Source organism: Plutella xylostella, chromosome 5 (genome assembly GCF_932276165.1).
Source record: "Plutella xylostella chromosome 5, ilPluXylo3.1, whole genome shotgun sequence".
NCBI lineage: Eukaryota > Metazoa > Arthropoda > Insecta > Lepidoptera > Plutellidae > Plutella > Plutella xylostella.
The window spans coordinates 5,288,917-5,316,840 of record NC_063985.1 but is presented as its reverse complement, the minus strand read 5'-3'; the positions used below and the strand labels follow the sequence as shown (position 1 = coordinate 5,316,840).

At 43.4% G+C, this 27,924-nt stretch overlaps 2 protein-coding genes across 2 annotated transcripts; one reads left to right on the top strand and one right to left on the bottom strand.

Annotated features, from left to right (window-relative positions):
• The first annotated feature begins 404 nt into the window (after nt 1-404).
• Nucleotides 405-25,352, top strand: LOC105392343 (DNA helicase MCM8). Its single transcript, XM_048633159.1, has 15 exons — nt 405-750; nt 823-1,055; nt 1,136-1,223; nt 1,801-1,932; nt 2,720-2,835; nt 2,946-3,050; nt 6,287-6,433; nt 15,101-15,332; nt 16,774-16,916; nt 17,202-17,341; nt 21,199-21,289; nt 21,545-21,675; nt 23,695-23,923; nt 24,406-24,567; nt 25,100-25,352. Exons 1-15 carry the CDS (start codon nt 531-533, stop codon nt 25,292-25,294), a joined length of 2,364 nt encoding a protein of 787 aa, XP_048489116.1. The 5' UTR covers nt 405-530; the 3' UTR covers nt 25,295-25,352.
• A 255-nt stretch (nt 25,353-25,607) lies between these two features.
• On the bottom strand, nt 25,608-27,619 carry LOC105392333 (protein-cysteine N-palmitoyltransferase Rasp). Its single transcript, XM_011563946.3, has 4 exons — nt 27,408-27,619; nt 26,557-27,329; nt 26,234-26,451; nt 25,608-26,138 (listed from the first exon to the last, which is right to left on the bottom strand). The coding sequence occupies exons 1-4, from the start codon at nt 27,502-27,504 to the stop codon at nt 25,661-25,663; spliced, it is 1,566 nt and encodes a 521-aa protein (XP_011562248.3). The 5' UTR covers nt 27,505-27,619; the 3' UTR covers nt 25,608-25,660.
• Nucleotides 27,620-27,924: the final 305 nt, after the last annotated feature.

Here is a 27,924-nt window from a genome sequence, read left to right as displayed (position 1 = left end):
AAATCACTAGCAAATCAAAAATAAATAGCATTTAGAAAATTTTGTTGTAACTGTCAGCCTTTGTTTGGCACAGATTTTTCATTTGTTTCATTGTTTGGCAAAGAGAACTGACGTAAACAGGCGCCACAGCAAAAAGGACAAAAAACATTTACAGCTTAACGTTTCTTTCTTACGCTTAATGTAGCTAAGCGTCTCTTTTTCGCAATGTCAGAACTGTCACGATTATACCCCTGTGCGTCTATGTACATAAATATTTTTACTGTTTTTTGCCAGGCTGTATATTAATTTTGAAAAAAATACTATTTGTCTATGATCCTGACCATAGAGCATAGTATTATTTTTTAAGGTGTATGAGCGGATTAGCGGGAATATTTAATGTCAGTCTGACAGTGACAGCTATTTTGTTTTGTATTTTTAGTAAAGTTTTGGATGATCATAACAAAACTTAAAACTAAAAATATATTAAGAAATATATATAGGGCTCCTATTGTATAGCTGAACTGTCTGTATAAAAGTTAAGATTTTCAATAATGCGAAGAAACTGGCGAGGACGGGGTTACTCTAACAATTGGTACCGTCCTCGCAAGAAACCAACAGAAAACAGTGAAAGTGGTAGTGTGAACAATTCTTCAGTTTCAGCTAGATTATCTAGCACTGCCGGCTCATCGAGGGCTCCAGCAAATCAAGCTCCCATTATCATTCCTGTTACTAAAACAAATAATGCCTGGAAGCTGTATCTACCATCTGAAGGTTTGTAACTGGAACTTATTTGAATTGACATTATCAAACCTGTATTAAACAAACAAATTTATTATTTTACAGAATATCCTCCAGATGCTACAAAACAGGAGCAAATTAAGTATTTCAAAGCTTTTGTCGAGAAAAACAGAAGCATATTTGATTTGGAAAAGATAGACCAAACAAGAAGTGTTCCACTTGATATTCAAAGCCTTTTGAATGATGAAGATTTTATGAAATGCTGGTCTACATTCAACACAGACTTATTTGAAAGGCCAGACATTACATTGAGATTATTAGAGTTGTCTTTACATGAGGTGTATATTAAATATTTTAATTAATAATTCTATCTACATCTGGAACTTGTGATCTACAATTTTATTTTATTTCTTTACAGAGCCTCAAATGTGAATCGAAAATAAAAGTAAGGATATTGAACCATAAGCCAGTCATACCTCTTGCTAGTCTAAAAGTAAACTACTTTGGTAAGTTGATGAATACCTATGTATGAGTCAAAAGATTTTATTCATTACACAAATATAAAAGTTGTAGCAACATCATTATTTTATTAACAACTCTCTGTTGAGAATGGACCCATAGAGAATATGCATGTGATTCCAATAAAGGTCAAATATTATTTTTAATAAACTTTGTTATTTCAGAATTATGCGTCCATAAATATTTTTGATTATAATTCATTTTTAAGCAAGTAATTTTTGATTATAATCATTTTTGAAAAGTACAAAAAGTAATGACGTCACACCTCTTCACAGAAAGTTTTGGGCATTTATAGTGGATGTGTCGGTCAAATTTTTTTAACTTTCTTTAAAATACTCGAAATTACTTTTTTTTGGCGTCGTTTTTTTAAAACTATAATTAAGTGTTGTAAAAATATTGAATAAGAATAAAAAAAAATACATGCATATTCACTATTAAATACTGCAATCCAAAGCTGATGTATGGCATTTACATTGCAGAAGAATGTCTACAGTGAAGAAGCACTACAAATCAATACTGATCTATGTACAACTTTGTAGCAAGATTTTTCTTAATTAATTTCAGGTAAACTTGTAACAATAAAAGGCACAGTCATAAGAGTTGGCAGTGTTGGTCTAATTTGCACTTCAATGGCTTTCAAATGCTCCAGTTGTAAGGGCATCCAAGCTATTGTGCAACCACAAGGGGTTTTTACAGGTAGGTACTATCATATTTACCATAGTCTCTGTGATACAAAATAGAGTAATAATAAACCCATCGGTTCTACCTTTTTTGGCATAAGATTTATTTGCCTAATCTCGTATTGCATAGTACCGTTTGGTCAAAGTCTCGTTTCGCCCAAAATCGTATGGCATAAATCTCGTTTAGTAAAAAGTTATTTCGCATAATCTTGTTTAGCCTAATAATCATCATCATCAGGTCTTGGGATCCCTAATCAGGGACATAGGGCTCGAAGTGTAGATTTCCACTCTGACCGGTCCTGTGCCACGCCTTCGACTTCGTGCCAGCTCATGCTGAGGGCGGCTGCCTCCTGCACGACAGTGCGACGCCACGTGGTTTTTGGCCGTCCCCTCTTTCGCTTGCCAGATGCAGCTCACTTTGTCAGGGCGATTTTGGGTGGATGGTCTTCGGATCTCTAAAAATATTGCAATGTGTACATTTACTTCATAATATATTATTTATTAAGATAATATTAATAGAAACAAGATAATACCTATACGAAAACTAATTTGAGCAAACAAGACTTAGGTGATTTAAGATTGTGCCAAAAGAGTTTTAGGCGAAACGAGACTTATGCCACATAAGACATAAGTCTTGACGAAGTGATGATTCGGCCTAAAAAGTTTAGACCATACGAGTTATGCGAAACCAGTTTTGGGCAATAAAGTTTATGCGAGATGAGGGGAACCCAAACCCATCATTATAAAAATATTTTGTGCAAAATCAAAAAGAAAGTTTTTTTTTATTAAAATCTAATTTACAGCTCCAAGTTTCTGCCAGAGTTGTCAAAGCGGCGCCAAGTTTGAGCCCCTGCAGTCCTCACCCTTCACTAACACCACAGATTGGCAATCTGCCAAGATACAGGAAATACAGTCTCAGGTAATTTTATACTAGAACCATAGCTAGAACTGTCTGATGTATTGTCTGTATTATTATCGACCCTATTAATTAAGTAATTATTTATCATATGAAAATGTATAAATTTTCAGAGTGCTTCAGGATCAATGCCCAGGAGTGTTGAGATAGAGTTACAAGGTGATCTGGTGGGCGCTGCATGTCCTGGAGATGTCTTGTCAGTCACAGGAATTGTGCAGGTAATTAATGTGTATGAGAAGAGTCCTATCGTGGGAGTGGTAGATAGGAAACAAACTCAGGGAATACACTATGTTCACAGTATATTTCAGGTTCTACAGACACGAATATAGGCAAGTAGGTAGTCTTTGTGCTTAAAACTATTAACTATTTCCGAAGCGGCGCAAGAGCGAGCGTGTAGCCGGGAAACGGGTTGGCGCCGACTGACTGCGCGGGCTTCGCTGGCCGGTGGCGCGAGCGCGGGGTGCGCGCGGGTGAAGGGGAGGACGCGGGACGCGGTCTGCGCAGTAAAACGGCGCGGCGGCGTGGGTCGCTAACCGTTTTCGGCGCGCGATTTGTTTTCGCGGGAAAACGGTTAGCAGTCTTGTTACATCCTCCCCCTCTAGTCCGAACTAAGCGCCCTCGCGTTCGGAGTAGCATGGTGACAGCCCTGGTCCTCCCCCTAAACTGTTCGTCGTCCTCGAGAACACTGATGGTCGGACGGTGGGGTGGTCTGCGCAGGGGTTCTGAGCGCGCGGGGGCACTGCGCGCCGCGCGCTGCGTGCTGGTAGAAGGCACCGGGCGGGCCAGCTCTGCCTGACGAGGCGGGCGGCCGGGCTCCGTGTGCTCCCAGAAGGCACCGGGCGGGCCAGCTCTGCCTGACGAGGCGGGCGGCCGGGCTCCGTGTGCTCCCAGAAGGCACCGGGCGGGCCAGCTCTGCCTGACGAGGCGGGCGGCCGGGCTCCGTGTGCTCCCAGAAGGCACCGGGCGGGCCAGCTCTGCCTGACGAGGCGGGCGGCCGGGCTCCGTGTACTCCCAGAAGGCACCGGGCGGGCCAGCTCTGCCTGACGAGGCGGGCGGCCGGGCTCCGTGTGCTGGTAGAAGGCACCGGGCGGGCCAGCTCTGCCTGACGAGGCGGGCGGCCGGGCTCCGTGTGCTCCCAGAAGGCACCGGGCGGGCCAGCTCTGCCTGACGAGGCGGGCGGCCGGGCTCCGTGTGCTGGTAGGGGAGGCGGCGGGAGCGCGCGCCGGGGCGGGTCATCACCGTCCTCTGCATAAAGACGCGGTTGGTCTTGGCGGCCTTGGCGACGGTGTCCAGCAGCACGCAGGCGAACGCGTCGAGTGTAGCGGCGGAAGCGGCGGAACTTGCGCGCCGCGGGGGCTGCACGCCGCTTACTCGTAGGGCGTGTCGTGCGTGGCGGGCGCGTCGTGCGTGGCAGGGGAGGCGGCGGGAGCGCGCGCCGCGGGCACACTGGGCGCGCCGGGGCGGGTCATCACCGTCCTCTCCATAAAGACGCGGTTGGTCTTGGCGGCCTTGGCGACGGTGTCCAGCAGCACGCAGGCGAACGCGTCGAGTGTAGCGGGGGGGCTGCGCGCCGCGTACTCGTATAGCGCGTCGTGCGTGGCGGGCGCATCAGGCGTGGCGGGGGAGGCGGCGGGAGCGCGCGCCGCGGGCACGCTGGGCGCGCCGGGGCAGGTCGTCACCTTCCTCTCGCCGGTGCAGCTGCGGTCGTCATCGTCGTCAAGGCCGCGCGCCGAGTGTCCTCGGTCCTCGGAAGACGCGCCGGGCTTTGCGGGGGGGCCGCACCGCAGGGGGCCCGCGCGCCGCGTGCTGCTCGTGCGCGTAGGGCGCGCCGGGCGAGGCGGGGCGGCTGCGCTCCGCGTGCTCATAGGACGCGTAGGGCGGGCCAGCCGGGCCAGGCGAGGCGGGGCGACCGCGCGCTGCGTCCTCGTAGGACGCGCCGGGCGTGGCGGGGCGGCCGGGCACCGCAGGGGGCCCGCACGCCGCGTGCTCCTCGTGCGCGTAGGGCGCGCCGGGCGCGGCATGGAGGCCGCTCGCCGCGGGAGGGCCACGCGCCGCATGCTCGGCGGGCGCGCCGCCGCCTGGGGGCATTACCGTGGTCTCGCCGGCGGTGCCGCTGCTTTCGTCTTCCTCGAGGTCACGACGCTTCGCTCTTCCCTTTTCGGCAGCATATTTTTTCTTCGCACACACTTACATTCACGCGTCTCCGCGAGTTGGGCGCCACTATGAGAAGAGTCCTATCGTGGGAGTGGTAGATAGGAAACAAACTCAGGGAATACACTATGTTCACAGTATATTTCAGGTTCTACAGACACGAATATAGGCAAGTAGGTAGTCTTTGTGCTTAAAACTATTAACTATTTCCGAAGCGGCGCAAGAGCGAGCGTGTAGCCGGAAAACGGGTTGGCGCCGACTGACTGCGCGGGCTTCGCTTAGGGATGGCGAAATAATATCGATGTATCGATATATCGATATATTTTTATAAATATATCGATATTTTCCGACGATATATTGTAAATCGATATATCGATACATCGATATAAATAATCAAGTATCGAAAATATATCAAAATCGATATTTTTTCATTAACAATACCCTTTTGTTGGCGTCACAACGCAATGCGGGGATACTAGCTCGCAACCGTGTACCGAGCGAGAGTGTAAATACACGACATTGGCACAAAGTGACAGTTAAAAAATTGTGTTTTTTAATAATTCCATATTATTTGATTTCACAAGAATTTATTCCTATAAAGCCACCGATATATCGATATATCGATATTTTTTTTTCGATATATCGATTTCAGTTACGATATAAAAGAAAATATCGATATATCGAAATATCGATATTTTTTTGCACTTTCGACATCCCTAGCTTCGCTGGCCGGTGGCGCGAGCGCGGGGTGCGCGCGGGTGAAGGGGAGGACGCGGGACGCGGTCTGCGCAGTAAAGCTGCGCAGTAAAACGGCGCGGCGGCGTGGGACGCTAACCGTTTTCGGCGCGCGATTTGTTTTCGCGGGAAAACGGTTAGCAGTCTGGTTACATGTGTAATATAATCAGCTCCCGATTTTTTTTGCTGGACATCGGTGGTAGCATTTAATAAACAATTATGTAGATTCTGAAGGCGGAAATTCTAATTTTAACGCGGTCAAAACCTTAGTGTTCCCGTAAATGTCATTTTTTGCTAGCAAAATTTATAGAAAATTTAAAAAATTTGCTGATATTGGTAGCTTTTCTGAAGGCGGAAATTCTAATTTTAAATTTTAAAATTCTTATAAAATTTATAATTTAAAATTAGAATTTCCGCCTTCAGAATAGCTACCAATATCAGCTTTGACTTAAAAAAAAACCAGTTCGAATTTCGAAAAGCAGACTATAATGTTAATCCAAGGTGTCAGCCTACTATCAAAATAATTTCAGATACTGATTGACCCATATAAATATGCCCTTATTTACAGGTTCGTGGTGAGAGCAAAGGAGGGGAGGACGGCAAGAGAGCTGCAAGGCTGCTGCAGTTGTACATTGAGGCTGTCTCCATCCACAGCCAAAGGAACCTCACCAACCCCACGCTTTCCTTCACCATTAAGGATTATTATGCTATTCAGGTGTGTATTTTATTAAAGTTGGTAGTTTATGATGTGTTTTATTGCCTTTTAAAGTATTAATCGGCAATATAAATGCGATGTATCTAGAGCATTGTACGATTTGTGCGGTATATAGGGTGTTGCACAAAGGGTAAACAAGGACAAAAGTTGTTCAGAATGACCCCCTGAGTCACCCCCTTTCGGGTTAGTATACCCTTTCTGCACTTGAATAACACCTCTCTAGTTTACCATTAAATATAATTGTAATTGATATTCCCTACCCTTCATTTCCCTGCTATAGACTGTGGGGTTAATATCCCACACTGTAGTAGATGTTGTAGATGTTATAAGGGTTGTTCTCAGTAGAAAGATGAATCACTGGACTATAACTTTATTTATATGTTCACACGGTAAAGGTTACGTGGCAACTGGCGCTCCGTAATAATGACGTATATAATTTGCTTACTTCTACTCAATAATGTTATTGCTAATGTTAATGTAATTATGATCTTATTACTATGTATATAAGAATAATAAATGTACGATAGGTATCTACCCGTACATGCTGCGAAGGGCCACAAAATTTAAACAATCAAGTAAATAATGTAAGAAGCGATTGACATAAGAAAATATAAGCACTTAAGATATTATATGTTAAAATTAATATTAGGTATTGAATATGTTTGTTTCTGACGCGTAGTTCCCGAAGAGAAGGTAGTCATCTCGATGTCGGTGTTGGTGGTGGGCGGGCGCGCGGGCCGCGGCGCCACCGCCCGTCGCCGCCGTCTGTGCGCGAGCGCGCACGCTCCCGCCGCCGCCAGCGCCGCTGCCCCCGCCAGGGCTAAGTACGACACTGCGTACTGATGGATGTCATGTGTTGATATCTCTCCAGTAGTCTCACTGCTCTCCTTTAGCTTTTCAATCTGATTCTTGATTTTGATAAGGTCATTTATGTTTGATCTCTGCTCGATTTTTAAGGGTGAGTGCTTCGGGTCTTGTTTTATGGTTATATTATTGATATCTCCCTCGATAGTTGGTACATCTATGTTTGGGTTTATGTTGATTCGACCTTGATAAAACATCTTTGTATAAAATGTTGCTTGACCGTGTTTTATGACGCATCCTTGATCGGCCTTTATAATGCCTGCCGAGTGCGTTGACCGTGAAATCATATGGTCTTGACAAATTACTCTAAGTAAGCATTCTGTGCAGCAAAAGTAGAGCCATGTGTTATCTCTGTGCAACCCGATATCCATTTGTTAGTGCACGCTTCCTCGGTGTATGAGCAGCTCGTCGTCGGTACATTAGTGAGAAGGCTTATCTCGCACGGGGCATCGTTGTTTCTCATGTTTAGTGTTGGTTTGTTCAAATTGCAAATTAAGCTGAGTGGGTCCATTTTGATACACATAGATAAATCCGTGTCTGATAGTACCATGTAGATTTCTTTCCTCATGTTTATTGCGATGTAATCGATCTCTGATTGTACTGTAAACGTTTTGTTATTATGAATGAGCGGTATTGGTATCGGTTTATATATGTTGAATTGGTTATCACTGGTTAAGGGTAAACTCAGCTCAATTATGAAGTAGTTCTCCTCTATATTCCAACGTACTTTCAGTAGCTTGTATATGTTTACGAGTTGATCTTGAATATCGTTAACTGGCAATGATAAATGTTTGGGAATCCTTGTAGATATGGTATTCAGTTGCTGAAGTAGTTGTTCTTGTGGTATCAGTCTCGCGTCGATTCACCCGTGATGAATATTTGTAGCTGTGTCTAGGAGCATTTGCTGAATATTTTTAATTTTTGTTATGATAATATTCGCTGACAAGGCTACTATATTGAAATAGCTCATGTTTTCTTCCTGGTTTATTCTGTTTTGTAATTCATCTATGTAATGATTTGTTATGTTTAGGTGTTCTTGTATCAGTTGAAATTGCTTATTCATGGTTTCTTCATTTCGTTGTAAGATATTGTTGTGAGCTTCTATGATTGATGTTTGGTTTTGGATTAATTTAAGTAAATGATGCTCGTTGTTCTGTAATATTTCGATGTCCTGTTTGTACTGGACTGCGAATCTCTGGTCGAGGACACCGAACAGGGTGTTAGCCACGTACCCCACTCCGTCAATCAGTCCCCTGGGCACTCTTCTCGGCGCCATTGAATGTTGTGAATGCAGCACATAGTTATTCCGCTCTATCTCCTCGATTTCTTGTTTCAGTTCCGTGGTTATAGCATCACATATTTTGTTGTAGGCGAATTCTTGGCATCTGTTATCGACGTGATCGACGAGCAATTTTATGTTTGTGACGCCTAGCCAGTATGACGTCATGTTGTAGTATGTAATAATTTTCCACGTGTCTTGTATACTTTGTAGTTGCCCGAGGTTGTCAAAGTATATTGGTTTGTTGTCTTTGAATTGAGACACGCTGATGAAGTCGTTGGCCTGAGTGGCTGGTTGAAATAGTGTCAGCAAGGTGATGAAGACACACAGTAGGCTGGAGATTTTCTTTTGTGGTTTTTGTTGTTTTTGTTGCCTACTAGTTTCTGTTTCTTCATTTACTTTTTCTTCGTGTTGTGTTTTTGGGAGAAACACTAACTTATTTATAGGTCTTTGTATTAGTCGATTCCCCTTTGTTTTCAGTGTAACCACTCTAACTAGGTGGTCCCTTCCTGGATGCATTTCCTCTACTCTCCCTAGAGCCCATCTTGTTGGTGGTTGTAAGTCGTTCTTGATTAGGACAACATCTCCAACGGATATGTTTTCTGTTTTTCTATGCCATTTACTTCTCTGTTGTAATTCTTGTAGATAGTCAAGTGACCATTTCTTCCAAAACTGTTGGTGCATTTGTTGTAGTAATTTCCATCTGTTGCGTAGGCTTATTTGTTCATCTTGCATATTTTCCTCTGGTAGTGAAACTATGGGTCTTCCGATTAAGAAATGACCAGGTGTTAGACACTCAATGTTCTCAATATCTTCAGTGAGCGGGCAGAGGGGGCGTGAGTTCAGGCACGCTTCAATCTGAGTGAGTAAGGTCAGGAACTCTTCATATGTTAATTTTTGCTCACCGAGGACTCGCTTTAGGTGGTATTTCATCATCCGGACTGCAGACTCCCAGATTCCACCCGCATTTGGCCAACTGGGCGCGTTAAAATGCCATTGTATTCCCATTTGGGTGTAATGTTCTTGGCATGTGTCATTGTACATTGTTCCGGTTTGTTTTAATTCTTTCCGTAGAATTCTGTCACTTCCGAGGAAGTTACTTCCACAATCACTGTATAAATGGCCGACGTTGCCTCTCCTATTAATTAGGCGTCTCAAGGCCAGCAGGAAGGTGGGGGTCGACAGGTCCGATGCTAATTCTAGGTGGACAGCTTTGGTGGCCATACACACGAATATAACAATATAGCCCTTGCTGGTCTTCACTCCCCTTCCCTTGTTTACCTTCACATCAACGTGGCCGGTATAGTCTACCCCCGTATGATAGAAGGGTGGCGATGGAGTTGTTCTTGCGCGGGGTAAATCTCCCATCAACTGTTCCTGTGTTCGATTTTTGTATCTGATACACTTGACACATTTTTGCAGGTTCTGTTTGACTTTGTTAACTCCGCCAATGATCCAGTATTTTTGGCGAAGTGTTGTTAAGGTGAGTCTCGCCCCTCCGTGTAATGTTGTTATATGAGCCTCGTCAATTAAGAGGCTTGTTAATCGGCTTGTTGGGGGTATAATTGCAGGATGTTTTGCCTCTTCCGACAGGTATGAGTTGTTTAATCTCCCTCCAACCCGTAGAATTTGATCCTTGTCGAGGTATGGACTCAGTTTTAATAGAGCACTTTTTTGACTCACCCTATTTTTGTTCTTTAAGTCATTTATTTCTTGACTATAATGTTCGTGTTGAGTTTGTTTAAGTATCGTCGCGCGCGCAGCTCTTATCTGTTCTAGCGTCAGCGGTTTGCCGCGCGGTTGCTGTCGTCGGGCGATTGTTATGAAACGCAATACCTGCGCTAGTGTTCTCACCGCCTTTGTGAGTGTTCCGCTATCGTTTAATAGCTTTGTTATTATATTTATGTCTTGTTTTTGAACTGCGACGATGTTCACTCTCGCTTCTATGTTTGTTTTGTATGTTTCGGGCTGTTTATTAGGGGTTGTTTCTTTGTTAAATATGCACTGGGGCCCCTTCCACCATAATGTGAATCCTTTTAATTGACTCGGAAGCAGCCCACGACTCGCGCAATCGGCCGGGTTGTACTCGGACTTGATATGTTTCCATTTTTCTGCTGACACGACGGTTAGGATTTGTTGAACTCTGTTTGATACGTAGCTATTCCAGCGATGTACGTCACCGTTGAGCCATCCAAGTACAACCATTGAATCCGTCCAGGCTGTTACTTTGACTTGTTGTTTCAGGGACTGTTCAATTTTGTTAATCAGTTTAGCCAATAGATGAGCACTGCATAACTCTAATCTAGGCAATGTTTGTGGTTTTTTGCATGGAGTGACCTTTGTTTTGGCGGCCACTATGTTAAGTTGCGGCTCTCCTGGCTTATCGCGTGTCACGCTGTAGACCACGCAGGCGTAGGCCTTCTCTGATGAGTCGCAGAATGCGAACAGTTCCATCTCCGAGTTTTCGGTGTATCCCAGCCATCTCTTTATCGCAAATTGATGCATGTTTGCTAGTTCTGTTCTTAGAGTAGACCATTCTCTTTGCGTTTCGTCGGGTAGTTCACTGTCCCGTCCCAGTTGGAGTTTCCAGAGTTTTTGAAATAGTATTTTGGATTTAATCGTTATAGGCGACAGCCAGCCTAATGGGTCGTACAAGGTCGATATCTCGCTGAGGACTTGTCGTTTTGTTGTTGTTTTTGTTGGTTTATTTGTAATTGTTGGTGAGAAAATAAATTCATCACTGTTCGGGTCCCATCCAAGGCCCAATGTTTTTGATGTTTGTGCCTCCGTAAAGTTGAAGTTTCGAGGGTTTCTCTGGCTGTCAGGAAGGTCATTTACGAGGCTGGGCTCATTGCTAGCCCATTTTCTAAGGTTGAATCCTCCTCGTTCTAGTAGTTGTATGAGTTCGTTTCTCGTCTGGCGAGCTTCTGAAACGGAATGCTCTCCAAATATTGCGTCATCCATAAAGAAATTGTTCAGAAGTACTGGTTTTGCCTTTGGGAAGTCATTTCCGTCGTCTTCCGCCAGCTGTTTCAGGGTTCTAAGTGCTAAATATGGGGCTGCTCTTGTTCCATAGGCAACACTGGTAAGTTGGAACTCCTGGAGTGGTTCGTTGGGGGAGTCTCTCCATACGATCTTCTGTAATGGTTGGTCTTCTGGATGCATGGCTATGAATCTATACATCTTCTCTATGTCGGCTGTGAAGACAAAACGGTACTGTCTCCATTGCAGTAAGATGGTCTGCATGTCTGCTTGTAGATTAGGCCCCCCTTCCATTAGATCGTTGAGACTCTGCTTAGAGCTGGTTTTGGCTGAACCGTTAAAAACTACCCTCAGCTTGGTTGTTACGGCATTCTCTCGTGTTACTCCATGATGGGGCATGAAGTATTCTAAATTGTTTCGGTTAGATGGTATCATGTGACCCATGGCCTGGTATTCTTTCATGAACTCCTTGTATTGTTGTGAAAAATTGGCGTTTAACCGCAGTCTACGTTCAAGCTGTTTAAACTGGGCTACCGCCTGAGGCTTTGATGTTCCAATGTTCTCCTCATATCCAGCTTTCATGGGTAGCCGCACTTGGTATCGGCCGTCTGTTAGTCTTGTCGTTGTTTTGTTATAGAAAGTTTCGCAGGAATTTTCTGTTTCTTGTTGTGAGTCATCGTGAATCTCTTCCTGCTCCCAAAATTTAGCCAACTCCTCGATATTGGTGATTGTTACATGGCATTGATAGGATTTATGTTGCCCACAGATGATCCACCCAAGATGTGTCTGTTGGGCAATTATGTTGGACTTGTTTGTTTTCAGCAGACCTTCCATTACAATTTCAGAGTAAATAACTGCTCCCAACAGCATGTCAATGTTGTCAGATATGTTGAATTTGGGGTCCGCCAGCTGAATGTGTTCTAAATGTTTGAATATTTGTCGGTCAATTGTTTTGTTTGGTAGCTTTTTTGTTAGCGTATTCATTATTAAGGCTTCTGTTTTAAATGTATATTCGCTGTTGATTGCCTTGCAGGATAAGTTGACCATACCCTTGCTTTTGTTTGATGTTGAGGCTCCGATGCCCGATATGACAGCCTCCAACTTCTCTCTCTTAAGCTGAAGTCGCTGGGCGGCATCCTCTGTTATTAGGGAGATTTGGGAGCCTTGGTCAATTAGAGCTCGCAGTGTATAGTAAGAACCAGTGGATGATTTAACTTCGATTCTGGCTGTTGCTAACAAAACTTCATTTTGTTCATCATTCCACAGATGTGTACTAACGCGTTGACCTCGACTCGACACCGCATTCCTGCTATCCATTGCTTCGTGTAAAAGGGTGTTATGTGGCCTGTTGCACTGCTTGCATTTTTGCTTTGATGTGCACTCTTTTCCATGGTGACTGAATAAACAGTTGTTACAAATACCTAATTGCACAACTGTTCGGCGGCGTTCGTTTGGTGTCATATTCAAGAATTCTGAGCAATTGTACAGTCCGTGTTGTTTGTTGCACCGCGGGCAAGTTATCGCAGCCACAGCGTAATGGAATGCTCTTTGACCGCTTCCGTAGCTTGAATGTTGAGTGTTAGAGTTATTTTTGTTATCAGTGGAATATTTTCTAATTGAAGGAGGAGATTTATTATGCTTCTGTTGATAGTTTCGGCCTTGTTTTACGCTCGATTCCATTGCTGCAAATTTATTTTCCAGATATCCCAAAAACTCGCTTAATTTAGGTATTTCTCGGGGGTTGTTTAGGGACTCGATAAAATCTTGAGCTGTTTCACATTCGAGTTTCTGCAGTAGTATATGTACTAGAAGAGGATCCCAGCTTGAGGTATCAATGTTCAAATTTGTTATTGCATTCAGGTTTTCGAGAGTTGTATCATGCATTCGTTTTATTTGAAATGACGATGCTTGTTGGATGGAAGGTTGGTTGAGCAGCTCATTAGCATGGTAGGCGAATAGCATCCTGTTGTTATCATATCGCTGCTGCAGGATACTCCAGCAGGTCTCATAGTTACTCGCACTGATTGGTAGATGCTGCACTAGTCGCTCTGCTTCACCTCTTAACTTGGACTTGAGATGCTGCATCTTCTGGGCACTCGAAATAAAAGAATTGCAGTGTACTGTTTCCATAAAAAGGTCTTTAAAAGTGGTCCATTGAGAATAGTGACCACTAAAAATTGGTAATTCTATTTTTGGTGCCGATTTTTCTTGATGATGGTGAGCCCATATTTTTTGATTGATTGCTGTTTTTGTTTGTTCGTATTGAATTTCTAAGTTGTTATACTCCTCTTCGTAGGTCGTCATGTTCTCGATTATATTGTCCAATTTCCAATACATCCTGTCAACGTTCTCCCATCGCTGGGAAATTGTTCTTATTTTGTCTTCCAGCTGCCATTTTTCTGTTATTTGTTCGATGTTCATGTTGCGAATAGACCTCTCAAATGCCTTTATATAAGATCGGTGTTCGTTTAGCATGTTTTGCGTGTTATTATCGTATGTTTCCGAAATCAACCCTCCAAAATTGTTATATTTATCAAAGTGTACCTCAGGTGTTCCAAAAGTCTGCTCCTTTGGGTCACTTTTGTTTTGTTCCTGTACCCCGGAACCACTCGCGAATGCTTGCTCCACATCAACCTGTAGCTTGGGTTTTTCCATGCGTAAACTTTGCTCCAGCTGTCGCCTGGATGACAGCATCAAGTCTCTTGTTTCGTTGTACAGCACTTGCACTTTTTCAAACACTCGGCCCTCATAATACTGGCCTGTTTTCTCCTGCCCTGTTAGTTCCAGACGCGTATTGTTTGTTTCGAATAATTTCCAATAGCTTTCCAGCTGATGAAGACGCTCTTCATGGTAGTCAGCAGTTTTTCTCGCTTTCGGATCTTTCTTGAAGTTAATGTTAATTTTCTTGATTTTCTCCACAATCTCACTTTGTTGTTGTAGAATATCGGCGTAGCTCGACATGTTGTTGAAATGTTGTTGTATATTGAATGTTGTTAAATGTTTCTGTTAATGTTGTGAGTTGCTCACGGTCCAGGTTCTGATCAGACTGTTGATGTTCTGTTCTGTGTTGCCGCAGGCACTGGTCGTACCAGGAATTCACTATTCAGCCACGTTATGTGCGCACTCTCAATCTAGCCGGGGAGGTCCGCTGGTGGAAGGCCGACTAAACCGATTCGCTAACGCAGAAAAACAGCAAAAATCCCGACACAACTTCTTCGAAGGACCAAAAATGTGGGGTTAATATCCCACACTGTAGTAGATGTTGTAGATGTTATAAGGGTTGTTCTCAGTAGAAAGATGAATCACTGGACTATAACTTTATTTATATGTTCACACGGTAAAGGTTACGTGGCAACTGGCGCTCCGTAATAATGACGTATATAATTTGCTTACTTCTACTCAATAATGTTATTGCTAATGTTAATGTAATTATGATCTTATTACTATGTATATAAGAATAATAAATGTACGATAGGTATCTACCCGTACATAGACCACCCACCAATATGCTTTCTGTAACAAAGCTAATTTTTACACTCCAGGAAATCCACGCATCCCCGGACGTATTCCGCCTTCTCGTCCACTCTCTCTGCCCGGCTATCTTCGGCCACGAGGCGGTGAAGGCCGGGCTACTACTCGCTATGCTGGGAGGGGCGGGGGGCGGGGCGGGGGACGAGGGGGGCACGCGCTCGCAGCCTCATGTGCTGGTGGTGGGTGACCCCGGACTTGGCAAGTCGAGGTTGTTGCAGGCTGCTGCTCAGGCTGCTCCTAGAGGTAAGCACAATTGCATAATATTACATGAAAAATCCACTAGCCCATCTCAGAAATGACTACTCAAAATTGAAATAGCATTGTTTATCTGTCAAATCAGCTGGCTAGCAGAAACCGGGGCTATTGTTAGGGTATATCACGTCGGGGTCACCAATTTCCATGAAAAGTTTTGACAATAATAATGAGACTACTCTGTGGTGTCTAATTTGGAAGCTATATTACTCAAGGATTATTGATGTGAAGGTGGTACGTAGTAGCAAGACGTTTGCTGCATTTTTGGTCTAAGGTAGTCTGAGAACCTAATTTGAAGCCTAAATTGCTAAAAGGTTGTTGATGCGATGGTGGTACGTAGTAGCAATCCGTATGCTGCATCCTTTATCTCGTCTTACCCCCTACAGGGCTGTAGCAGCAAGTAAGCCAGCAAGTAGAAACCTGGATCATTGCTAGGGCATATCACGTCGGGGTCACCAATTTATACGTTTTTTTGGGCTAAGGTAGTCTGAGAGTCTAATTTGAAGCCTAAATTGCTTATAGTAGATTGTTGATGCGATGGTGGTACGTAGGTAGTAGCAAGACGTATGCTATACCTTGGGAAATCTTACTGTAATGAGAGCTAATGTGGAAGCTACATTACTTAAGGATTGCTGATTCCTCATGTGCAATAGTCGTACAATAGCAGGGTCTCTTTCTCAATCTCCTCCCCCTACAGGGGTATACGTGTGCGGCGCGTCGGCATCAGCGGGCGGGCTGACGGTGTCACTAGGGCGCGAGGCGGGCGGCGACATCGCGCTGGAGGCCGGCGCACTAGTGCTGACCAACTACCCTACCACCTTCGACATGTTTAGAATCAAGAATCCTTAGCAGCACTGTGTATCTATCTGTCCATTCAGCCAGCATGCAGAAACCAGGATCATTGTTTGAGCATATCACATCGGGGTCACCAATTTCCATGAAAAGTTTTGGCATATTACGATAGTGAGACTAATGTGTGGTGTCTAATGTGGAAGCTACATTACTCAAGGATTGTTGATGAGATAGTGGTACAGTAGCAATAACCCAGTCCTCCCCTACAGGGGTATACTGTGGTGTTCTAACCTAACTTACCCCCTACAGGGGTATACGTGTGCGGCGCGTCGGCATCAGCGGGCGGGCTGACGGTGTCACTAGGGCGCGAGGCGGGCACAGACTTCGCGCTGGAGCCTTAACAGACCACCTTCGACATATTATATTAAACCAATCAATGTTTCTTAGTTCACGCGGTTTCCAGAAACCAGGATCATTGCTAGAGCATTATCACGTCGGGGTCACCAATTTCTATGTAATTTTTTTAGCATGGGTAATCTGAGAGTCTAATTATGAAGGCTACATTACTCATGGATGTATAGTTATTGTTAGTAGTATCAATCCGTATTCTACATCCTTTATCTCGTCTTACCCCCTACAGGGGTATACGTGTGCGGCGCGTCGGCCTCAGCGGGCGGGCTGACGGTGTCACTAGGGCGGGAGGCGGGCGGCGACTTCGCGCTGGAGGCCGGCGCACTGGTGCTGGCTGACCAGGGCGTGTGCTGTGTCGATGAGCTGGATAAGGTGCTGATTTATTTTTTACTAGCTTTAAGACACTTACACACTATTCAGGTGTTTTAATACCGTGCGGACTTAATCACGCACGCGGGTTTCTCCGCCAGGGTTCTTTTCATACAAGTTTTATTGTAATGCGTGGAATATGCACGTAGGACGCGGGAAAAAGGATGGCAATCCGTGTGCGTGATCAAGTCCGCACGCTATTAGAAACACCCTTAGAGTTAGTATCAGACATATGCGGTGCAAGCCGTGTGAGAATGAGTATAAAATATATCTGGCATTCTCTCCCAGATGGTGTCCCACCACAGCAGCCTACTCGAAGCGATGGAGCAGCGTCGCGTGAGCGTGGCGAAGGGCGGCGTGGTGTGCAGCCTGGCTGCCCGCGCCACACTACTGGCCGCCGCCAACCCGCGCCACGGCACGTACCAGAGGTGACCACGTGGCTTTGACATCACAGATAAATAAATAAATAAATATGTGGGAACATCTCACACACGGCCATCCGACCCCAAGCTAGGCAGAACCTGTGTTATGGGTGTCGGACAGCTGATATATCTAAATACATAGATAGATAGATACTAAATATAAATATCATCACCCAAGACCCGAGTACAAATATCTGACTTTAAACAAATATCTGCCCCAACCGGGAATCGAACCCGGGACCTTCGGCTCAGTAGTCAGGGTCACTAACCACTACGCCATTCGGTCGTCGTAGATGTAGGCACACAGCAGCCTGGCCGCGCGCGCCACGCTCCTGGCCGCCGCCAACCCGCGCCACGGCACGTACCAGAGGTGACCACGTGGCGTTGTCAATATAGCAGCCTATACAGAAAAACCCCCCGAGTCACCCCCCTTTCGGCTTAGTATAAACCCTTTTTGGAAGAAGAAGAAAGAAAGAAAATACTTTATTTGACACAGACAGCAACATTCTGTATATAGCGCCCGTGAGTAGAGGGTACACAGCACGGCACGTACCAGAGGTGACCACGTGGCGTTGTCATCACAGATGTAGGCACACAGCAGCCGCCAACCCCCGCCACGGCACGTGCCAGAGATGACCACGTGGCGTTGTCATCACAGATGTAGGCACACAGCAGCCGCCAACCCCCGCCACGCGGCTTATAGCGAGGAATGCGGATTCGTGCCCTGGGAACGCAACATCCCGAAACTCACTCTCCCACACAACAACCAAATGGTGGTCGTAGCTCAGTGTACCAGGATTATGCTAGAGGACAAAATCCTAGCAAAAGCGGAAACCATTAACGCTACCTGGAATAGCTGGACGATGCCCACCATCGCTTGGGTGAACGGGGTACCTGGATGTGGGAAGACAACCTGGGTGGTAAATAACTTCGATGTGAGCAAAGACACCATTATCACCACGACAACTGAGGCGGCCGTCGATATACGAAACAGGCTAGCGCATAGGATCGGGGACATGGTTAGAACTAGGGTACGTACGATGGCATCAGTCCTAGTAAACGGCTTTAGAGAACATGTCGGATGCCAACGCCTGATAATTGACGAGGCCCTGATGAACCATTTCGGGGCAATCGTAATTGCCGCCCGCCTGTCCCGTGCCAGTGATATTGCTCTAATCGGAGACATCAACCAGCTACCGTACATAGACAGAGAGAACCTATTCGAACTAAGGTACAGTCGCCCAACACTGGTAGCAAACATCACCCAGGAGCTGTTGTGCTCATACAGAAACCCCATGGATGTTGCATACGCCCTAAGAGAAGTATACTCAGGCATATACGCAGCCACAACGCGTATCCAATCCCTGCAGCTGAAAAGGTTTACAGACGCAGCAATTCCAAAATCCCAAACCAACACTCTATTCCTGACGCATACACAGGAAGAAAAAGAGACCCTGACCAGCCAAGGGTTTGGAGAAGGAACGGGATCACGCGTCTTAACCATACACGAAGCACAGGGATTGACGTACGAATCCGTCATTATCATAAAAACAAAAGATAAAATAAAGTTGCACGATAGCATACCTCACGCAGTAGTGGCGCTGTCGAGGCACACCTCCGCCTGCACCTACTATGCGGATGACACCGAGGACGCTATCGGCAACCTCGCTAAAACGGCAATAACAGCACCGAAGAAACGGATCCTCGAGTACAACCTAAAGATGGCAATAAAAAATCGGGACAAAGAGGTCGTTGCCCAGCAATCAAGGCTTTTGGCAACGCAAAATGGAGCGGAATAGGAGAATTTTGATTTTAATTTTATATTGACGGCCAAACCGTATTGCATGTATTTTATAGTTTTGTTATGTATAGTATATAGCATGTATTTTATAGTTTTGATATGTAGGTATTGTATAGTATATCATGAATTAACATTATCTGTATAAGAACTAACCAATAAAATTAAGATAGTTTTAAGAACACTGTCACACATTAACACCAGGCAAAACAACAGCGATGACAAAAGGAGTGTGTGGCCACTGACAGGCGTCTGTTAAGTTCTCTGAAGACAGCTGACACTGGCCCTACCCTTCAAATGTTTGTTGCCATTATAATTGTAAGTGTGACTGTGTGAAACAAAGAAAAAAAAAAAAAAAAAAAACAAGAAATGCACAACTGGGGGTTTTTAGTCGGTTAAAGGCCGACACTACCTGGGTCCCCTTCCCAGGTGTCTGTGTAGATTTTCCTCCAGGAGTGCAAAAAAAAAAAAAAAATTATTAATAATATATAGGTATATATATATAAAAGATAAAAAATATATATATTATAAGCTTCCACATTGAGTAGTGAGTAGTTAAAAGATGAAGACAAAAAACAACCAAACTCTCACAATATATTGATCTCTCAAAAAGGCACGGACATAAAGTCTGTGGAGTGATAATAAAATCTTTAAAAAAAAAAAAAAAAAAAAAAAAAAAAACCCCCGCCACGGCACGTACCAGAGGTGACCACGTGGCGTTGTCATCACAGATGTAGGCACACAGCAGCCGCCAACCCCCGCCACGGCACGTACCAGAGGTGACCACGTGGCGTTGTCATCACAGATGTAGGCACACAGCAGCCGCCAACCCCCGCCACGGCACGTGCCAGAGATGACCACGTGGCGTTGACATCACAGATGTAGGCACACAGCCGCCGCCAACCCCCGCCACGGCACGTACCAGAGGTGACCACGCGGCGTTGTCATCATAGAAGGGCTCTATATAGAGCGAGCGGTACAGCGCCATTGAGTAGACGGTACACAGCATGGCACTTACCAGAGGTGACCCCCGCCCCGTGCTATTATCATGAAAGCACCCTAAACAGGGCGGTATAGCGGTAAGCATTGGGTGACCACGTGGCGTTGTCATCACAGATGTAGGCACACAGCAGCCGCCAACCCCCGCCACGGCACTTACCAGAGGTGACCACGTGGCGTTGTCATCACAGCAGGCTATACAGAGCGGTGTAGGGACATTGAGTAGAGGGTACACAGCACGGCACTTACCAGAGGTGACCACGTGGCCTTGTCATTACAGCTGTCTATATAGAGCGGTATAGGGACATTGAGTAGAGGGTACACAGCATGGCACTTACCAGAGGTGACCCCCGCCCCGTGCTATTATCATGAAAGCACCCTAAACAGGGCGGTATAGCGGTAAGCATTGGGTGACCACGTGGCGTTGTCATCACAGATGTAGGCACACAGCAGCCGCCAACCCCCGCCACGGCACTTACCAGAGGTGACCACGTGGCGTTGTCATCACAGATGTAGGCACACAGCAGCCGCCAACCCCCGCCACGGCACTTACCAGAGGTGACCACGTGGCGTTGTCATCACAGATGTAGGCACACAGCAGCCGCCAACCCCCGCCACGGCACTTACCAGAGGTGACCACGTGGCGTTGTCATCACAGCAGGCTATACAGAGCGGTGTAGGGACATTGAGTAGAGGGTACACAGCACGGCACTTACCAGAGGTGACCGCGTGGCGTTGTCATCACAGAAGGGCTAGCACGGGGCGCAAGACGCGCACGTCAAGACGTTACCAAAGTTTTGCATGGGAGTCACTCACATCACATCCCGCAGCCTCAAAAGCGAGCGCGACGTAGACTTAAACTATTTACGTGCGCGTATTTCGCCCCGTTCTAGGGTCGCAGTTGTACAGTCAGAAAAAATATATATTTATGTGTGTGTGCTACCCCAAAAGACAGAGATAAGTCAGTCGGTATCTAAGCTTTTCCCTCACTATACTCCAGTATTTAGAAGAAGTCCGCCCATAACTTTGCCTACTAACTTAACCGTAAATTATTTCTTGATTTTAGATCCAAAACTGTTGCTGAAAATCTGAAGATGAGCTCCGCATTGTTGTCTAGATTTGATTTGGTGTTCATTCTGCTGGATCAACCTGATGAGGTAATCATTTTAAATCATATCACACAGTAGGTACTAAGTAAGTTCAATTTCAATCGAAACAGTTGAGGATTATCGGCTGATCATGATGACGAAGATAAAAATGTTGATCCAATGTCAATAAAGTTTAATTATTTTCTGTAAGTACCAGAACTTTTAAATTTCGACAGCTCTTAAATCTCAATTTGCCTTTATTACTCTAAAATTGTCCCCATACCTACCTTTTTACCTAATAATAATACCTACAATTCCTTCCAGAAAATGGACGCGATGTTGTCCGAGCACGTGCTAGCCCTACATTCCGGCAACAAAGGGAAGAAGGCCGAGGGCACCTCCTTGAATGACTCCATCAACACGAGCCAGACCAACGCCCGTGACATGTCGTTGAGGTCAGTGGGTAATCACCGGATATCTGCCTGTTGCCCAATTTAGATCAATAGATGTTTTGTGGCCGAGTAGGTATGTGCGTAGATGGGCCATTCATTTGTGTTCGTACAGTAAATCCATTCCATTCTAAGTAGCCCCTTATTTTCATATTGGTTTCGAGTTGAAATCCTATATCCATATGCCAAAAGTGTTTATTACTGGATGAGTTAGCAATCATATATCTGCCTGCACACAATACCTATTGAAAAATAAAAGGTTCCCATGTACAGTATAAGTAGCTATTATACACTTTTGTACCTTCGACCATTTAATCAAAGTTTTCCTTTGTTCCCAGCCAGTCACACCTCAACCAGTCACACTGTTACTCGTTGGGAATTTTATGTTCAAAATTCCCATCAGTCCACACTCTGTTACTCGTTGAAACACCCTTTTCCTTCATTCCCAACGTGTCACATACAACTGTAACACTGTAACTAGTTGGGACTATGAAAATAAAAATTCCCAACAAGTCACAGTAACTTGTTGGGATTTTCAATGAAGAATTTTCCACCATAGACAAAAACCTATTATAAAATAGAATACACTTTATTTGTACACCCCAAAAGAATAATAAAATATACAAGTTGTAACTTAATTTGGATGCGGAAAGCTAAAGATCACATCCAGTGGCGTGCTTTGGGAGAGGCCTACGTCCAGCAGTGGACTACTATAGGCTAAAGATGACGAACCTAATTATGGTACAAAAGGCGGTCTTATCACTAAAAGCAATCTCTGCCAGACAACCTTTGGATGGAGGGAATAAGAGATTAAGGTAGATGGCGCTAGTGAAACCTCATCAAGTCTTTTGAGCCAATACAAGTCTAATGGATCTGAATTCCACCATATGCGATAACTATAATTACTACATGGCTGTTATGCAAATTAGTAATATTAAGTTTTAACTAGTTTAAGTTTTCCGAATAAAATAAATAAATAAGTACGTAAGTACTAGATCGGTGTTGGTCCCCATAATTTTCGCCATTATTTTGAGATCATCTGCATCTTCCGTCTATGTCCGAGGCGCGCCCGCGGTGTAAGCGCCAGATCATCATTAATCTGAGGTAGGTACTTCGGAAGTACCTAATTATTTCTTCATGGTGAAGCAGAGCAGATATGAGTCGATAAGTAAATATCAAACTGCCATAAAGTCACCTCCACGCAAAATTTGGGAACTGAAAGTTTTCATTTTCTCTATTATTTTGTGGCTACTGCTGTACTACCCACCCAGTATCTACATATCTATCATTCATAGAAAAAAAATGATTGGATTTTACAATTCCGTTTTGATTTTATAATTTTATTGTTAACTAGTTTGGTTGTTCGGAATAATTATTTCTATTTTCATACTTTTTCAAGAAACGAAAATAAAAAAAATCGTAATAATAAATACTTATACAGTGTGTTGTTTTTCGGACCCAAACTTTAAGGGTTTCTACGAGTAATATCATCGAGAAAAAACCCCCATCGGGTCCGAAAAACAACACACTGTATAAGTCACAGTACCTATCACTGGTTAGGCATCATCATCATTCATCATCACTGAACAAATCTTAACGAGTAACGGGAGAACAGTTGGGAATTTTCTAGTTTATGTTCCCATCCAGTTACAGCGGCTGGTTGGGAATTCAGAAATAAATCATTCCCAACGAGTAACACTCCCATCGAGTAACACTGTGACTAGATGGCACTCTTTTCATGAAGAATTCCCAACTGTATACAGTGTGACTGGTTTGATGTGTGACTCGATGGGAACAAAGGAAAGTTTTGTACCTTGTCACACTGCCTAGATATGAAACCGTCACGTCAATTTCTGAATGAATGAATAGACAGTTTGTGATTTTGACAAGGTACAAAAGTGTATAGCTACTTATGCAGCTGACTGTACATCATTATCAAACACCTATGTATGTACCTACTATAGATTATTTACCAAGTATGTAGCTAATCTATACACCTCACCTATAAACAAACTCACCTTCCAGCAAAAGACTCCGTTTAAAGCCTGGCGAAGTCATAGACCACCTGCCAGTGGTCCTACTCCGTAAATACATAGCGTACGCCCAACGCTACGTGCACCCGAAGCTCAGTAACGAAGCGGCGAATGCCCTCCAGAACTTTTACTTGGAGCTGAGACACAACTACCAGGATGGCACGCAGGATGGTACGCCAATCACGACGAGGCAGTTGGAAGCGTGCGTCCGGTTGACTCAGGTGAGGGCTTTGACGTACAAACGAGATAAGACGGTTTTATGTATTTTGTAATTAATTATGAATTCTATAAACAGTTGAAAATGGGAAACTATTCCATCTCGTGATTCTCCAAGACGAGTTTACTTTACCTTATCACTTTTAGCCTCTATGTACGCTGTATAAGCATCACTTACCTAAGTTTTTTTCTTATTTCTCCGTAAATTCCAAGCCGGCTCTCATATTTACGTGTGTCATTCAGTCATTAATCATGATTATCAGGCATGGCAACCTTCAATCCATCATCTTCCACATCTATCATGTTTTCTTCAAACACGTCATTCGGTCTTAAGGCTTAGCACGGAGCGCAGGACAAGCACGTCTAGAGTTTAAAGACAAAAGTTTTCCGTCGCACTCGGTCACGAAGCCGCGCTATGTGTGTCGCAAAACTTTTATCACGCGTGGGCGTCTTGCGCCCCGTGCTAGCCCTTCTGGTCTACCCACAGGCGCGAGCTCGAGCGGAGTTACGCGAGGAGGCGACAGTTAGCGACGCCAATGACGTCATCAGCCTCATGAAGCACAGCCTCATCGACACCTTCAGCGACGAGTTCGGAAACATACAGCTGTCTCGCTCTATCAACGGCTCCGGGGTCAGCTCCAGAAATAAAGTGAGTAAGACGGTGTAAAACATTTATTAACTGTAAAAAAATATAAAGCAGTAGGTACAATAGTACTATTTGTAAATTGTAAAACGTTAGGTTCACAACCGCAGGATGCTTCATTTTATTATGAAGTAATACTTTATTGACTACACAAATAAACTGATGACTACTGACATAATGTTAGACATTGCTATAATAGTTTCGTCTCGTACCAAGGAACTGTTATACCGAGCTTATTTGTACAAGAATATATAATTGAATTACAGACATTTACGTACTTATATCGTTCTATGCACTATAATTAATAACGTTACATTTAAATTATTTACTTCCAATAGTCTACTGTGATGTAGAGAGACTTACCCCCTTATTCATAGAAAAGTTACAATACGTTTTAACTAATAAACTGTTTTGTCCCTCTCTGTCAAAGAACAAATTGTTCTTTGTTGGAGAGGGACAAAACAGTTTATTAGTTAAAACGTTTTGTAACTTCTCTATGAATAAGGGGGTTAAAATATAACTCAACATTTTGTTACAGCTCAAAAAATTCCTCGATGCATTGACGAGGCGGGCACACCAACTTGGCAAGGACGTGTTCACAAGACAAGAGTTGATACAAATACACAAAGCAGCTGGTGTGCAGGGCGATCCAAACGATTTGATCGAAGCCATGCACATACACTCCTATTTATTACTGAAGGGATCCAACACCTACCAACTTATAGCTATGTAGGCAATTAATTTATTGTTATGTTACATTTGTTTGTTTTTAAATAAAATTGTTAATGATTCGTGTGATTTTTGTTGTACCTTGATCTTAAATGACTAGGATTTACAGTGGTAGGTACTAGGTACATAGCTATACAATAGACAGATCTGTAATTAGGAGTATGCAACATGTAAGCATGATCAGTATACTTACCTAGTTTTTATTATCTTCTAGGCAATCGGACATAATAATATGCTTCTATTATTATATATTCTATTCATGAATTCAAGAAATGGAGACGTGACTAAAAGCTAATGCTAAATTTAATGTTGTAAGTTGTAAGTATAAAAGCAACACAGATATGTAACTTATTAATTTAAAAAATGGGTGCTAATTAAAGGTTTTTACAGCTGTTCTTGATGGCACATTTTGAAGCGCCATGGAGACATGGCAACAAGAATACAAAGCAGTCATAATGTACAAGGAATTCCATGTTAAATGTGGTCTAAAGCATTCAAAAAATAAATTGCCGACATTGTAGCCAGCAAACAAATAAAAACTGGACATTGCTGACAAACAAAGCAATGGTGTGCATAAAAGTGCAGTGAATCTAGTTTCCATACCAGCTGTCTTCAGAATGGTTTTCTTGAATTTGTTGTACCCATCTGACTTTGCAACTTCCTTGGCATAACTTTCCACTGTTATGCCAAAATAATTCAGTGTCATCCATATGAATATGGCCCAAGTTGTGCCGTGCCACAGGAAAATAAAGAGGAATGTTGCTAGTGATGCTAACAATTTTTGGATAGTTTTTGAAATTCTTGCACCATATTTTGAAAGCTCTGTTAAACATGGTAAATAAATAAACCTGAAAAGAGGTATTAATGAAATGTTAAATATGTAATTTAATCTACAGAGAAAGGAACTCAAAATTATTTTAATAATATTACTTTTGATACTTACTTGATAAGGAATCTGTAGAGGCCAACATCAAAGTACCTCCACATCTGGGAGTACACATGTATCCTGGCGATGCACCGAGGGTTGGGAGGAGTCTCTATGTTGTCTAGAGCAGTAAAAGCACTGGCGACACCATAAATTATTACATACTTCACATGGAATTCCAAACCCATCCACAGGCCACCCCCACTTAAAGCAATTGGGGGCAATTTTCTTAATAACTGCAAGAATAAAAACATGATCATTAGTTACCTACAATCATGCAAACAGAAATAATATGTATAATCATAGTAGGTGTTAATATCAAATATTTCTTAAAGAATTACCTCAATATTTTCTTGCATAGCTAAGAAATGAATATAGTGTAAAGACCACTCCAACAAGAATGTATAAATAAGATACAACATAATATCAATTGTAAATCTGTTTATCCTTGAAGTCAAACTAGTATTTCTCCTTGTGAAACTTTTCTCAAACTCATTATAGTCAAGTAGTGGTCCTGAGTGCAACATGGGTAAATAAAACACATAAGTCAGCATTTTCAGTAAGCTTTCACTCACAGATTCTTGATGCTCTATACATTTTTCAGAAACTGCTGATAGTTTTTCCTTTTTTTCTACATAATCTAAGCAAAAGCTTGTGCATCTAAGCTGTATCCAGCCACTTGTAAATAGCACTAGATATATCTCTTCATCCACCAAATTATCATGTTCAAACAGAGACCAGACATAAGCTGTATATTTCAGAGAATTGTAAATTAAAAGTACCAGGACACTGGTTATCCATAAACTTAATCTTTTACCTCCAGAAAACGTTACAATAGAGTATACCACAGGAGAGACAAACAGAAACAAGTATTGTTTTATGTCCATTTTCACAAAATTGTATAACAAACTGGATGTAAGATACCAATGAGGTAGCATGGATGGTTGCACTTTTCGAATTGTCTCAGATATTATGAATTGTAGTGTGAGGTAGAACCAAGAGCCCCCCATGTGAAATTTCCATGTATTCCATTCAACATCGGATATATCAACAGGTCTTCCTACGAATCGCCAACCCGGCTTTGTCTCAGTTATGGTGTTGTTATAAAGAACGTCTGTAACGGTAAAATAAAGTGTTACTATAAATATTATTCTTTTATGCAGCAGCGGCTAACAACCTTCTGATAACTTACCGGTTTGAGCTTCATACAATTTGTAGAGAGAGTAAAAATTTGCAGAAATCCAACAGACAAAATAAAGGCATAACTCTGATACACTTATCTTGGACATAGTGGCCGATTTATGAACACTTTTTTACATTTTAAAAGCTAGTAAAAATTTTGATTCCCTTTCCCTTGTTTACATTTTTGTTTATTTTGGTTTTGGTTGGTAAAGTGGCTAACTGTCACTGTCAGTTCCATTTGACAAGTGAAAGATGTAATTTGTTTAGTCTATGGTACGAAATAACTTTGAACTTTGATTTGAATGTGGATTTAAATCATTCAGTCAAATCATTTTGCGTTCACTCATAAAACATAGAATGTAAAATGTACGTTACCTTTCTAGGTATTCATTAAAGTTTTAAAGTAGGTACCTACCTACTTCCATTATTAGTAATAATTTGTATGGGCTGGTATGATATTATTGTAACTTATTATTATTTAACTTCTCCGATAATGGTCCGCGAGACGATCAAGTCGAATTGACAAG

Excerpts from the sequence above, each read along its gene's own strand:
- LOC105392343 (XM_048633159.1), top strand. The coding sequence starts at position 531 with ATGCGAAGAAACTGGCGAGGACGGGGTTACTCTAACAATTGGTACCGT. Across the intron at positions 751-822 it reads GCTGTATCTACCATCTGAAG|AATATCCTCCAGATGCTACA; the intron begins GTTTGTAACTGG and ends ATTATTTTACAG. Across the intron at positions 21,676-23,694 it reads GCCCGTGACATGTCGTTGAG|CAAAAGACTCCGTTTAAAGC; the intron begins GTCAGTGGGTAA and ends CTCACCTTCCAG.
- LOC105392333 (XM_011563946.3), bottom strand. The coding sequence starts at position 27,504 with ATGTCCAAGATAAGTGTATCAGAGTTATGCCTTTATTTTGTCTGTTGG. Across the intron at positions 27,330-27,407 it reads ATTGTATGAAGCTCAAACCG|ACGTTCTTTATAACAACACC; the intron begins GTAAGTTATCAG and ends TTACCGTTACAG. Across the intron at positions 26,452-26,556 it reads CTATGCAAGAAAATATTGAG|TTATTAAGAAAATTGCCCCC; the intron begins GTAATTCTTTAA and ends TTATTCTTGCAG.